This window comes from Bos mutus, chromosome 28 (genome assembly GCF_027580195.1).
Source record: "Bos mutus isolate GX-2022 chromosome 28, NWIPB_WYAK_1.1, whole genome shotgun sequence".
NCBI classification, from domain to species: domain Eukaryota; kingdom Metazoa; phylum Chordata; class Mammalia; order Artiodactyla; family Bovidae; genus Bos; species Bos mutus.
Window position 1 is genome coordinate 27,949,808 of NC_091644.1, and position 14,327 is coordinate 27,964,134.

The window sequence follows — 14,327 nt, forward strand, 5'->3', positions numbered from 1 at the left end:
TAGTTCAAATGTGCTTGTCCCTCACCAGCCACCTTCAAGTCTCTGCTGAAAACCCTTCAATAACCTACTATTAATATATTCAGGACAAAGACAAAACTCTTTATCCCAACATAATCTAATGTCCTTTAAGCCAGGGGTCTCCAATACCCGGTGGTGCGTGACTTGTTAGGAACCAGGCCACACAGCCAGAGGTGAGCAGCAGGCTTGTGAGCAAAGCTTCATCTGTATTTACAGCCGCTCTGTACACTGGCATTGCCACCTGGGCTCCAGCCTCCTGGCATATCAGCGGTGGCATTAGATTCTCATAGGAGCGTGCACTGTGAACTGCGCATGTGAAGGATCTAGGTTGTGCGCTCCTCATGAGAATCATCTCAAAACCACCCTCCCTCCTCCTGACCCCTCGACCATGGAAAAACTGTCTTCCACGAAACTGGTTTCTGGTACCAAAAAGGTTGGGGACTGCTACTTTAATCTATTAATTTTCAATTTTGGAAAATGCCCTTTCTCCCTTTCAAGGCTCCAGTCACACAGTTCCCCTTTCACATCCTCTATTTCCTCTATTCTCTTTTCCCAGGGATTTTGCACTTGATGTTCCCTTTGCCTAAAAACTCTTTTCTCCCTTCTTTGCCTAATTTGTGCTTACTCATCCTTTCAACGTGATTCTCCCATGGGAACTTGCCTGGATTGTTCAAATTCCTCTAAATCAGCTCTCATTGTAGACTATACTGTTTTTCCCCACAGTACCCATTATAGTTATTCTTTTATAATTGTTTCTGTGATTGATTAAAATCCACCTCTTACACTAGACTATAAACTCCATGAGGTCAGTGATTATGTCGGTTTTTCTACAGAAGATACTCAGTAAATATTTGTTGAATATCAGGATATTTGAATAAAAGTAACTTTTGATCTGGATTCTAGCTTGGGCCCTGCCACAAATTAGCCATGTGATCACAAAGTTTTTACTATTTGGGGCCTCAGTTTCTTTGTCTGCAAAGAATTGAACTAACATGATGTTTAAAACTTTCAGCACCATGGTCCTATGGTCCTACTATTTTAAAACTGAATCCTGTGGGTCATTATGTTTGTTCCAATCACTCAGCTATGTTGTCTAAGCAGATGCTACAAGTTCTGGATCTGGCAAGTAGAGTAAAAACATATTTTATTCTTTTGTCTTGAATTTTTGATGATTACAAATTCAGTACAAACTTTAACTTTATCCTAATCTATGAAGTTCAATCATAGCTGAAAAGGGGATTGGATGAGGTTAATAAAAAATAATAGCACCAATGATTATACAGAAAAAGATAAGGAAATAAAATCTATAAATATGTTGTTAGTCACTGTAAGGGATTAATTCCGGTTTGGGACTGGAAAATGAGTATCATGTTACTTTTATTCTATTTGAATTTGTGCCTTGGCTTTATGAAGGTCATGTTTTGACAATGCCTTAATATAAATGTTCATTGGTATAAGAACAAGGGCTTTTATCCTCCTTTTGATTTTGAGATTGATATTCAATAAAAATATTGAGTCTGTATTAATTCTTTTTAGATGATAGGATGACTGGTGACCATTACCAAGCTTGATTTCAAGTTGCTGGATAGCATCAATTCCATGAACTCCATGAAGTCAAGGACCTTATCTGTCTTGCTGCTACTGCTGCTGCTGCTAAGTCGCGTCAGTGGTGTCTGACTCTTAGCATCCCCATGGACTGCAGCCTACCAGGCTCCTCCGTCCATGGGATTTTCCAGGCAAGAGTACTGGAGTGGGTTGCCATTGCCTTCTCCTTATCTGTCTTATTTCATCCTAATACCTAGAAAGTGCCCTGAGTAAATAAATTAGATTAAAAACAAGAAACACCAAATGACCGTTGAAGACATCTGCACTCAACATTCCCTGAAGCTAAAAGTTAAATAACACAAAACTCTGGCAGCTCAGACAAAAATGTGATGACTTGATCTCTGTTGTTGGTAGTTTCATGAACAAGGGAAGGACTGCAAGAACCAAAGACATTTTTCGTATTCTCTCTTAATTTTGAAATTTGAATTCCAACAAGATGGTATTATTTTGATTTAGATTCCTTTTTGTTTAGGAAACCTAAACTAACAGTTATTTTGGCTGCTACAAAGAGGTCCTGACTCCTCTCATTTAACAAACCAATGTTCAGGAAAAAAAAAAGAAAAAGATTTTGATGTCCAGAAGAGGGACATCTTCCTGAGACTCTGAAACTTGAGATATCATAAGTATTTCTCCTCTGCAATTGTTGAGAAAAGTAGCACGTTTCTTCTCTAGGGGAACTGAAGCATAATGAAATGCAATCTAAGAACATGCAAACTTATTATCTACCAGGATGGTTGAATGGTTCCAATCAAATGGAAGAGAGAAATAAGGGCTTTATATTCGGATTTTGGAAAAATGATTCCACAGCTATATTTAGGTGCAACAGTGCCTACAAATACCTGAAACAGTGGCATCTGTGGCTTGCTTGTATCATCATGAGTGTATTTTCTATTTGAAACTGTCTATGGGGGTGAGGAAACAATCACCACAAATTATTCCTGCAAATGGAGAGACGCTATCTCACTGTGGATGGGAAGAACAAGGCTGCTACGTGTCTATGTGAGAGGTTGTAACTATTATTCAGGTGAATCCTTAGAGGGCTGCCTTTGTGCCAAAGACTGCATAGAGTAGGTGGACCCTGTGACTAAAAAAGCAAAAAATGTTATTTATTTCTCCCACTCTTAGAAACTGCTAAGAAGTGGAGCTATAGCTTTTATGAGAATTCGCTCTTTTCCACGCCTCCATGTATAGAAATCCTGGCACCTGGGAGATAACCTTTTTAAAAATATGAATCTGATGTCACTGACTACTTAAAACTTATCAACAAGTAACCCATTGCTTTTAGGGTAAAACTAAAAATCTGTACTGTGGGGCTATAGGTCCCTTAGAGAGCTCTGGCTGTGACCAGTCATACAGCCTCCTCTGCACCCCAGGGACTTTGCACATGCTTCTCTTTCTCTGCCTGAAATCCATCTTCCTCCACCTTCTGTGAAGTTAAATCCTACCTCTCCCAATCCTACCTCTTGTGTCTCAAGGGGCAAAACATGTGAGAAGTTTCCCTGATCTCCCAGACTAGATCAAGTTCTTTTTTCAATATGCTCATAATTTCCTGAAACCTGTCTTTATCATAGTCAGCATTAGCTGTCTCCCTCTCCTAGATGGTGATAGACAGCTCCCTGTCTCCCTGGCATGCGGTAGTCCATGGGGTCGCGAAGAGTCACACAACGACTGAGTGACTGAACTCTCCTAGATTATTAGGACAGATGCCCTGTCTGTCTGGCTCACTAGTAAATGCTTGGGCACGTAGTAGGTACTCAATGAATATACACCATGTACATAAATGAACAAATGGAGCTGGGTTAGGCATTCCATCCCTGCATAAATTTTCTAAATACTTAATATGCTTACAATACAAATAAGTTTGTTCCCTTATTATAACTAAAACCCCAAATGGTCAGTTTTCCCTTTGTTTCATATGACTATGAGATAGCTAAGTTAAGTATATGGGCTTTGTAATCACACAAGCCTAAGCTCAAAACCTGGTTCAACCATTACTGGCTGTGTAATCATGGGAAAGTTACTTGAATTTCTCTGCTCCCGTTTCCTCATCTGTAAAACAGGTCATACCTGGATTTCAAGCCCTGATCTGTCAGTTGTTGGTTCAAGTTAGTCATCTCTCTAAGCTTCAGGCTCCTTAACTATACAATTAGGCCAGTAATATCTGTCTGTCTATCTCTCAGGGTTATTAGGAGGATTAAAAGTATATACGAAAGTGAAAGTGTTAGTTGCTCAGTCATGTCAGACTCTTTGCCACCCCATGGACTGTAGCCTGCCAGGCTCCTCTGTGCATGGAATTCTCCAGGAAAGAATACTGGAGTGGGTTGCCATTTCCTTCTCCAGGGGATCTTCTTGATGCAGGGGTCAATCTCAGGTCTCCTGCATTGCAGGCGGATTCTTTATCATATGAACAGGGAAGCGTTTAAATGTACACATATATATATATATATATTTAAATTTGCTTATAAACATATGGAAGGTGCTCAATCTTTGTGGGCTAAAGCAGTAAAAGCAAATTAAAGCAAGAGTTTGACAGCATTTTCTATCAGAATACTAAAGCTAAAAAACTGTCTAATGCATCTGTTGGTAATGATGTAGAGAAAGAGTTACCATACACTGTTGGTAAAATATCCTTGGAAGGCACTTTGGCAATATCTATAAAAACTGGAAATGCAAATAAAATTTGACCTAGAAATTTCTCTCCTTAGGAATTCATTCTTGAGGTATAATCATACATGTTCACACAGATGGCAACACGACATTGTGATAGCAGATGTGTGTTAGCCGCTTAGTTGTGTCCAACTCTTTGCAACCCCATGAACTGTAGCCCACCAGGCTCCTCTGTCCATGGGATTTCCCAGGCAAGAATACTGGAGTGGGTTACCATTTCCTTCTCCAAGCAAAAGTACTGAAAACAATACAAAGTCCATTAATAGAAATAGTTTAAAAGTTATGGAATTTCTAAAATGAAATACTCTATACATAGTCATTAAAAAGTGTGTGCTCAGTCACATCCAACTCTTCGAACCCCATGGGCTGTCACTAAAAAATACTGATAGAGAATTATCTTAAGATATATTATTTCACAAAAAAAGCACTGTAAAGAACAATGCAAACTGTGTGTGTTTTTTTAAAGACCACTCTATACAAGTATCCAGTTGTGTAAATGGGCAAAAAGTACTTTCCTATGGACTTACTGAAAGCTGTGGTTGCCTCATGGGAAAAGAAATGAAGGTACCTAGCCAGGGTGAAATTTATTTTTCATTGTCTACACTGTTTTTTTCCTTTTTTTGGTAACAGAGTGCATATATTGCTTTATTGATTCAAAATTAATTTAAAAGAGCAGAGACTGAATTAAAATTTGTAGTTACTGCTACTACAATTGCTCTTTCTCCTATTATTAGATGTTACAGTCAGGCTATTGCAGGGATCCCTGGGCTGCTCCAACACTATAAAGACATAAGAAAACAGGATGACAAGTTAGTTACCACGAGGGGACGTACCGATCCACAAGTTCCAGTGGAAAGACAGAGAAAGCTGGAAATTCTGGCAAGGTGGCTGCCCCAAACAACTGGACAGTGGGGATCAGGGACGGGCAGTGGGTTTTGGGTTATCGTAAGAGGTAAACAGAAATCAAACCTTAGGGAAAAAATCCTTTAATGTGAATTCATTGAGTTATCAGAACAACCACAAAAAATAAGTAATATCTTCACTTAACAGATGACCAATTATAGGGTGAGCAGCCTGTCCAAAGTCACACATCAGACCCTGGGAGTCTTACTCCAGAGGCAGGCTTTTGGTGTTCATATAGGGTATTGTTTTTGTGTAGTTTTTAGGGCCAACTGCTTATTTTTTATTCAGTTTTGAACTCTTTGTACCTTTGCTCAAAATCAGCACTCTTTATTAGAAATGGAGGTCTACTGTTGTGCCAATGGTTGCATTTGAAGCTGTACTGGGTGTTTTAAGACGCTCCTTTATTTCCTATTTGTGGTTTCTCTAGTTTCACCTCTGTTTTCCCTGGAAAAAAGACAGATTAATGAAATTAAGACTTGTGAGCCCTTCTAGTGATCACTGAAGGCCATCAGCATTTTCAGTTAGGAAGGACAGCTCAAGGAAGAAACACCTTAGCTCATTCAGGCCTTCCAGACTTGGAAGTGCATGAACAATAAATAAAGACAGTTTCAAAGTAAGGACTTCTCTTACATTGCTGATCAGTGTAGTTAAAAAAACCAAATCCTTCCAGATCTGTCTCTGCCCTAAATGAATATATTTTGGGCAGTCCCCTTGGTACTGGTGCAGTAAGCAAGGTTATAACCCAAGGTCACAGCACGGACCAAACATATTCGACCAAGTGCCACAGATGTAAGTACATTTGGTTCCAATATAAACTGGAAAATTCTTGGAGAAATGGTCCCCTCCTTGCAATGCTCTACATTCTAGAACACTCTGAAGTCTCAGAAATTGGGAAAGAGCCGAGGTAGTAGTCAACTTAATTTGCCAAACTAGGGATAATCAGTTGGCAAATGGATATTTTCTTTTGAAATTATATTTTTAATAATGGTATTTAAAGGCTTGAGATGTTTTCAATCATTCTACTGCAATATAATGGTTAATTTTAAGAGCTCTGTGAGTTTGATTTGTATTTAAGATTTTCACAATCTATATATAGGTTGGTCTTTAATAACCATTTATACATTGCTTCTTTTTATATAGGTCATGTATTCTCCCGGGAGAGTAACAAGATTAGAAATAACAAATACAGTACAGAATAAATTAAAGTGCTTCAAACTGCATTATATAATTTCAGAAAATTGGTTTCACACTGAAACATTTAAATAAGAAAACCAACTGATTTAAGGGAAAAAAAAAAACAAAACCCTAGTACATGCACTTGAATTGCTATTGTTTAGCAAATTTTACCCTCAGCAGTATGGTGGTGGTCTGTGTTCACAAGGCTTCAGCAATGTGGCAGTTCATTTGGGTCAATATGGATAAAATCATTGTTCTTCTTTATTTTAAAATGTTGACTTCATTCTCCTTGAAGATGAATAACATTTACTAGTCAAAATGTCAAAGGAGTATTATAAAAGTAATTGTATTTTTATATATGGTTCTCCAAACTCTTATATAAAAATGTTCTTATTACACACAGTGCAATAAATTCAGAGGCTGTTATAGGACAGGAGATAGAGAAATTGGGGCCAATACTTCTCTAATTAGTTAGGATAATGAAAAGTGGGGCTTGGTTTTCCTCTCTCAACTAAATGAAGGCGATCTGGTGCTCGAGAGAGTTTATGATTCCGGCCGGTTATGTTTGTTTCGTGAAGTTTTAGTGTCACTCTCCTGGTTCGGAGTCCTCAGGCCTTTTTCAATTTTTCTATCCGTGCATTAAAGGCTTCTTCCTGTATTTGCAGCTTTTCGTTTATCTCGGTCTGTGAAGACAATCATAAAAAAGTGGTTATGATGGAGCTATCTTTGGCTGCACATTGTCTTTGTGGTTTTGACATACTATAGTGCCTAAAGACAGACATTATCCCTCACACACCTTCCTGTTTTGCAGACGTAGCCGTGTTTCAGCCTGTAGTGATGTGATAACACTTTATCATATTTCTCTGCACATTCCCAATGTATAGCATGTCTGCTATGAACAGGAAGTGGTATTTGGAGAGCCATTTTTCACATAGGCTTGTGTTGGAAGATAGGCTAATTTATCTGCATTTTCAGACAGACTTTACCAATAAGCACCGAATCAGAATAACTGCTCTAGGCTCAGTTATTGCAGCGTTGTTGGTACTGCCACCCCTCTGCAATGGAGGTTTTTGTCTCCCGTGTAATACATTCTAATTGGGATCCCAGAAAGCTTCTGTTGTGAAATCACAACACAAATAATCTCACAATTAGAATGATTCTCATAATTAAAGAGTATTCGCCACATATACAGCTCTTAAAATTATGATGCCCTTTGTGATATATAGTTTTGGTATAAAAAAGTAAGCAGTTGCTGACAGGTTTTCGTGTTTGCTGTGGCTATGATAGCATTTAGCCTCTGGCAGTGATATTCTGTGGACTAACATTGCTACCTGCACAATTCCAAAAATATTTTCATATTAGCTGAACATTTGTAGCCCTGGAAATGTCCTCCTTTTTTCATGATGGATTATAACATTATGTATAGAGAAACCAGTGGCAGGGGCATGGTAAAACTGGGGTCTTTGTTTAGGTGATTTAAAATAGTCAACACGCATATGAGGAATAGTTCATACACATAAATGTTAGTAAGTAATTAGAAATGTAGAATTGTAATGCCTATGACCTAATTTAAGGTCATCAGGGTAACTATATTTTAAGAAACATAAAAAATCAAATACTGATTTTGGTCCAAATATACCTTCATTGTTATTTATTTATTTATAGCTGTAATTATAACAGCTAGTTTTGAAAGGTCTACCTGCTTGCCTTATCTGATGAGATATTGTTTCACTTTCACAGTTAAGAGAAACTATTTCTGAAAAGATCACATCGGTGCCAATAATTCTGGGTTCTCGCACGAGTATATCTTTTTTGGCTCAAGTTTTATCAAGTCCTGGGGTCAAGTCTGGCCTCTGGCTTTTCCTCTTTTCCTTTCTTGGTGCTAAGTGAAGGAGGCAATGAGGGATGAGCATGGTTGTCCAGGTTACAAAAGAAATGTCTTATTTTTAGGAACCTATAATCCCCTCGGGCAAAATTTTGGGAGAGCTGAAAGGAGGAAGGGTCTAGGAGTGCGGAGACCTAGGGATTAGTTTAGCTCTGCAGCCTTGAGCAGGTCACTTAACCACCTTTAGTTCTTATCAAAAAATTAAGTAGTTTAAAATTAAGTATGTTAAATTTCACGTATGTTGGCTTTTAAATTCATAATTCCAAGTATGTTAACTTTTAAATTCATAATTCTAACTCTCAATTCTGTGATATATCACTGATGTTATACTATTTCATTATCATGATATTGTGCTATATTAAAAAATATTACTTCTGTTTCTTTATGGCAGGCTATATATTATATCATACAGGGCATGAAATAGTTTGAAGAAATGATTCTGTTACAGTTCCAAAGGACTGGGAAGTACTGGTCTAACTAGACAATTGACTCTTCCCACTTTCAATTAAATGTATTTTAGGTCCACCAATAATTTCATTTCTTTTTAACTAAGGACAGACATATTATTATCTTCCAGCTTCTGTTTCCCTATCTCATTAGGGTTTTCACATTAACCTGGAGGTCTTTTTGGTATTTCACTGAGACAGAATTGACTGCCTGCAAGTGAGGGCTCTGGGGAAAAGGCTCCCGAAAGTCAGCGGCATGCCTGCTAGAGCTGTGCTGACCGAAGGACACATCTCAGATTTCCACACCATGGTGATCAGTACTTTGGACACTGGACGACAAGATCCCATGTCTGGTCAAGAACAGGTTGTCCTTGGTCTACAGTGTCTCCATGTTAATCCTCAGAACACCGATGACCAGATGTGCTATCTACACGTCCCAGGATAGGGTATAGTTCCATTGCCTTTTAGGAAAGAATGGAAAATCCATGACCTGGGTCCAACAGCCTCTCAGTGATCACATCTTGAGGTGATTTTCCACTCAGCTTTTCTAACCTGGGAAGTTGACCTAAAAATACCTATGGTCCCAGGATGGCAAACTTCTCTTAAGGTTTTCACATTATTTTACTCTACTGCTTAAGATAGGGCCAACAGCCAACATTTAATGAAAGAATTTAGTGCTAGCATTCATATTTCTCTGAAATATAATTCTTTAAATATATTAAAGTTTGCTCCATTGGGTATAATTTTTATTATACAACTCAGGGCCAAACTAATTTCATTTTAAATGTATCTTTAAAATTAAAATACCTAGGCTATATAAGCTTAAAATGTTTGCTCTATTCAGTATAATTTTAATTAACATCTCAGGGCCAAGATAACTTCATTCTTAATAAATTTCTGAAGCTATACATTGAGTCAATGGGAAAGTAAGTAGATTAACATAAAAAATTTAAGGATTCACACTATTTTCAGAAATTTCTGAGTTACAGAAGTGAAATATGCTTGTAACCACAATGGAGAATGAGGTCTGAAAAAAATTGTACTCAAAACATGAATTCACTACTGCCTTTTCCTACAAAAATTATAATAAGACTATGATTTTTACCTTTGTATATTTTTTGAGTATGATTTTTACATAAAGAAGGAGAAAAAACTATTGGAAAATTTAAAATATCTTACAAATAAGAATTCATTACGTGTTCCTACAGCAAGTCATTGGTTTATATGTACTGACCACTGATAAGCGGCTACCTTTGAACAGGGATGAGACAGTTTTAAGAGCCAAGAACACCGGAAGGCAGGTTTTAGAAGTGGAAAATAACTTACCCATTTAAAGCAGGGAGACATTTAGGTAGGCAGAGAGTAATTACCCAACTTGGAATTTGACCAAGACAAAACAGTAAACACTGAAAAAGTGCCACACCACTGGAGTATTAAAAACCAAAGCAGTCTGGTTGTGATATTAGAGGTTATGTGGTTTTTGTGGATTACACTGGAATTAGAACTAGAACCCAGTTCACAGCTCCCAATCAGGGTCTTTTGTCAACTTCTGACCCTGGAAACCCTGGACAAATGACTTAATATTTCTGTTCCTCTCAGTGTTCATTTTATTTATCAGATAAGTGCCTGCCTAATTCAAATGGAGTTTACTAAGATTATTGAGAGAAAATATATATATATAATATATATACTATCTTGAGATACTGTATAAATAAACATCATCAAGCCATTTTATTGAAAAACTGGCAATAATTTGGCTCAGGCTGCCGGGAGAAATATCAATAACCTCAGATATGCAGATTGACACCACCCTTATTGCAGAAAGTGAAGAGGAACTAAAAAGCCTCTTGAAGAAGGTGAAAGAGGAGACTGAAAAAGTTGGCTTAAAGCTCAACATTCAGAAAATGAAGATCATGGCATCTGGTCCCATCACTTCATGGGAAATAGATGGGAAACAGTGGAAACAGTGTCAGACTTTATTTTTTTGGGCTCCAAAATCACTGCAGATGGTGACTGCAGCCATAAAATTAAAAGACGCTTACTCCTTGGAAGGAAAGTTATGACCAACATAGATAGCATATTCAAAAGCAGAGACATTACATTGCCAACAAAGGTTCGTCTAGTCAAGGCTATGGTTTTTCCTGTGGTCATGTATGGATGTGAGAATTGGACTGTGAAGAAGGCTGAGTGCTGAAGAATTGATGCTTTTGAACTGTGATGTTGGAGAAGACTCTTGAGAGTCCCTTGGACTGCAAGGAAATCCAACCAGTCCATTCTGAAGGAGATCAGCCCTGGGATTTCTTTGGAAGGAATGATGCTAAAGCTGAAACTCCAGTACTTTGGCCACCTCATGCGAAGAGGTGACTCATTGGAAAAGACTCTGATGCTGGGAGGGATTTGGGGCAGGAGGAGAAGGGGAGGACAGAGGATGAGATGGCTGGATGGCATCACGGACTCGATGACATGAGTTTGAATGAACTTCAGGAGTTGGTGATGGACAGGGAGGCCTGGCGTGCTGCAATTCATGGGGTCGCAAAGAGTCGGACGCGACTGAGCGACTGAACTGAACTGAACTGAATGTCCATGAATCTACTTAGTATGGAAATGATCAAGGCACCTGACAGATCTGCATCCCTCACCTCTGGTCCTTTCTATGCCTAATTCTCGACGAGACGGGGGATCTTGTCGTCCAGTGTCCCGAGTTCTTTCTATGCCTAATTACATTTAGATGAGCCAGCTAATGGGCTTCCAGGCCCAGTAAGGATGGCTACAGGCCACTGGGACAACACTTACACATAGAAACATCATATTCCTTCTGATATAAGGGTATTGATATAAACGCTACAGACTCTAATATTAAAAAAATTTCAATGAATATTTAAAAAACATACTGCTCACTACATGGAACATGGCCTCAGTAAAGATGTTTTCAATTTTGAGGGCCTGCAAAAAATTTTATTACTGTCTAGGGCCTTGGTGATAATTTCAGAGCTACAGGATCACAAAGGAGCCCAGGGCCATGATTATCCATAAACTATATTTAGATGAAATGTTATCAAATTTAAAGAGAAGATATGTTTTGAACTCAGCTTAATTCAGCTGCTCTCTGCCCTTCAACATGAGTAACCAGTTATTACATTCATGGGGTTGTTAACAATAAAGCTTTGTGTAAAACGTGTCCTTTCACTATTTCTGGTAAACAATAAACACCCCTTATTAAGCCGAGGACTTTGGCTGATTCTGTTGGCATCGAATTATTAAATGTTCGTGTAAACAGTACATTAACATTTGATGATTAAACAAGTAACAAGGTATGCTATTGCCAAGCTAATCTTTTGTTCCCTCTAAATTGTCATTAATGCAGAGTGCTTTTTATATATAGTCTTATGTCCAAAACAACAACTGAATCTTTCCCTGAGATGCATTCATATTTTAAACATGCAGTAGAATGTCCTATTGGTTCATGTTTATTTCCACAGGAAATTATAAATCCTCTCAAAATATGCAAATGACTCTATTCATTTTGTCTAGGAAATGATGCAAGCCTTTGTGTTGAGGTAGAAATGGTGGCATTCTTTTTGGTTTGGACAGGAAAAAAATTAAGTATAAAGCTAAGCCTACTGATTCATCGTTAGCAGTTGCTACTGAGATGGCTGTTGTCATCACCATTTTCATGCAGCCACTGGTGTCAGTGGTAACACCATTAATATATATATATATATATATATAATTAGCTGGGCTTCTCTGGTGGCTCAGACAGTACAGAATCTGCCTGCAATGTGGGAGACCTGGGTTTGATCCCTGGGTTGGGAAGATCCCCTGGAGAAGAGATGGGCTACTCACTAAAGAGTTGGACACGACTAAGCAACTTTCACTTTCACACATCCATTAGCTCTGACTGATATGTGAAAGGAGCAAACTATCTGAGAAGGAGTTCAGAGATAAGAAAGCCTCTCTTTAGAAATTTCGTGAAAAGACTAAGCTAAGAATGATGGGCTGAGCTTTAGTGTTTACTGTTTACAAATGTACTACCATTCCTCCTGCATGAGCAGTCAGTCAGTGTGACTGGGCATGGAGTGTTTATGGGTCCTGATGCTGCATGATTCCGTAAACTGGTAACATACCACAAAATGTGCTATTAGTGAATTTATTTTGTGATCTTACTGAGTCTCAGATGACTCAACTGAGAGTTATGTGGAGATGTTACACTGAGCTGCTCCATTATCAGCATCACTCTTGCTGGCAGAGCGTGGGTAGTGTTTACAGACATTAAGGTTGAGGTTGGTTAATTAACAAGTAATAAGGTAAGTAAGCACACTATCAAGTAAGCACATGATCAAGGCTGAGTACCTGAATGCTGATTAAAATGTCATCTGTGACTTGGTCCAGCACCGATTTTATCTCTTCAATGGTGAAACCAACTAACAGATCAGTTTCTGAAGTATCGGCTTCTGGCTGGGACTCTCCAGGGCCTTGTTCTTGATTCAACCCCTGGAATATTAAATGCAAACAACACTCAAGTAATTCCTGGAGCCTTTACTGATTTATACATAACTTCAGAATTCTTTCGGCTGCTTTCCTATCAAAAATGATGTCAATCTAGGTGGATTTTGATTTGACGTTTTCCTGCATTTTCATTATTCATGAGCATCATGACAGGTCAGTAAGTGGCGCTTTTACCTACTCAGAGAAAATGAAGGTAGAGACTGGGGAAGGTGGAGCAGAAAAGATTAAAATTGCTTAATCAGCCTCAGCTGGCCCACCTCTGAATCAATGCCAAAAGAAACATTTATATTTAACTAGGAAAGATCGGAAGGAAAAGAGAAGTGCATTTGGTTCTTTTTCTCCTACTAGAGAATATCATACTGAGACACAGTGAAGTAAGAGACAAAAGGAAACATACCTTTATTTCCATATCCAATGGTGGAGGTGGCTCTATGAATGTTGAGTAAATATCAAATGAGATTCCTTCTTCTAGAGGATCAGGGAAAGGGTGATCTGCAGGATTCACAACTTCTATCAATTGCTAGAGGGGAAGAGAAGAGCTGTATTATGACAAAAGCTCTGGTGAGTAACCACAATTTCAGCCAATATACATAAAGTTCCAAGTCTATTATTTTTTAAATGCCATTGACTCTGAATTCTTGATGCCACAGATCTCTTAGCTTTATAGCGCTTTTTGTGCTCTGATAATTAGCATTTTACTTCCTCCTCTGTCTTATTTTTCTATACTATGTAGTTTGGGACTTCATTTTATACTGCCTTGATCTTGAATTGTTCCATGAGTCAGTGTTCCCATCCTCCTGCCTACAAGCTCTCTGGAGGCAGAGACCATGTTTTAGGTTCTCTGTACATCTTCTCCAGTTCTGGCAGAGAGTTTGATCTTAAAACACTCAATGACAGTCTGATGGTGACTGATATTACCCAGTAGAGTCTAGCTGTTCTTGCAGGCAATGGTGAAATGGCCATGAGAACTTGGTGATGAGGATAATAAAGGTTCTAAAGGTTAATGTGCAAAGTTAGCACAGAGAAACTCAGAGAGGAGATGTGCAAAGTCAAGCAAAAATACTGAGGGCAAGGCAAGATGTCACTGAAAGCATTTAACAATTCTGTGGCAAGATTGTGCC

The 14,327-nt window shown here is 38.4% G+C and overlaps 1 protein-coding gene across 3 annotated transcripts in view; it reads right to left on the reverse strand.

Annotated features, from left to right (window-relative positions):
- Positions 1 to 5,272: 5,272 nt before the first annotated feature.
- CABCOCO1 (ciliary associated calcium binding coiled-coil 1) overlaps positions 5,273 to 14,327 on the reverse strand; it is a 168,468-nt gene continuing 159,413 nt past the window's right edge. For all 3 annotated transcript variants that reach the window (XM_005900670.2, XM_070364530.1, XM_070364532.1), the window contains 3 exons: positions 13,604 to 13,726; positions 13,051 to 13,191; positions 5,273 to 7,052 (listed from right to left, as the gene is read on the reverse strand). In XM_005900670.2, the coding sequence (XP_005900732.1) occupies positions 6,978 to 7,052; positions 13,051 to 13,191; positions 13,604 to 13,726 (339 nt within the window). In that variant the 3' untranslated portion in view covers positions 5,273 to 6,977. The remainder of the gene's footprint in view (positions 7,053 to 13,050; positions 13,192 to 13,603; positions 13,727 to 14,327) is intronic.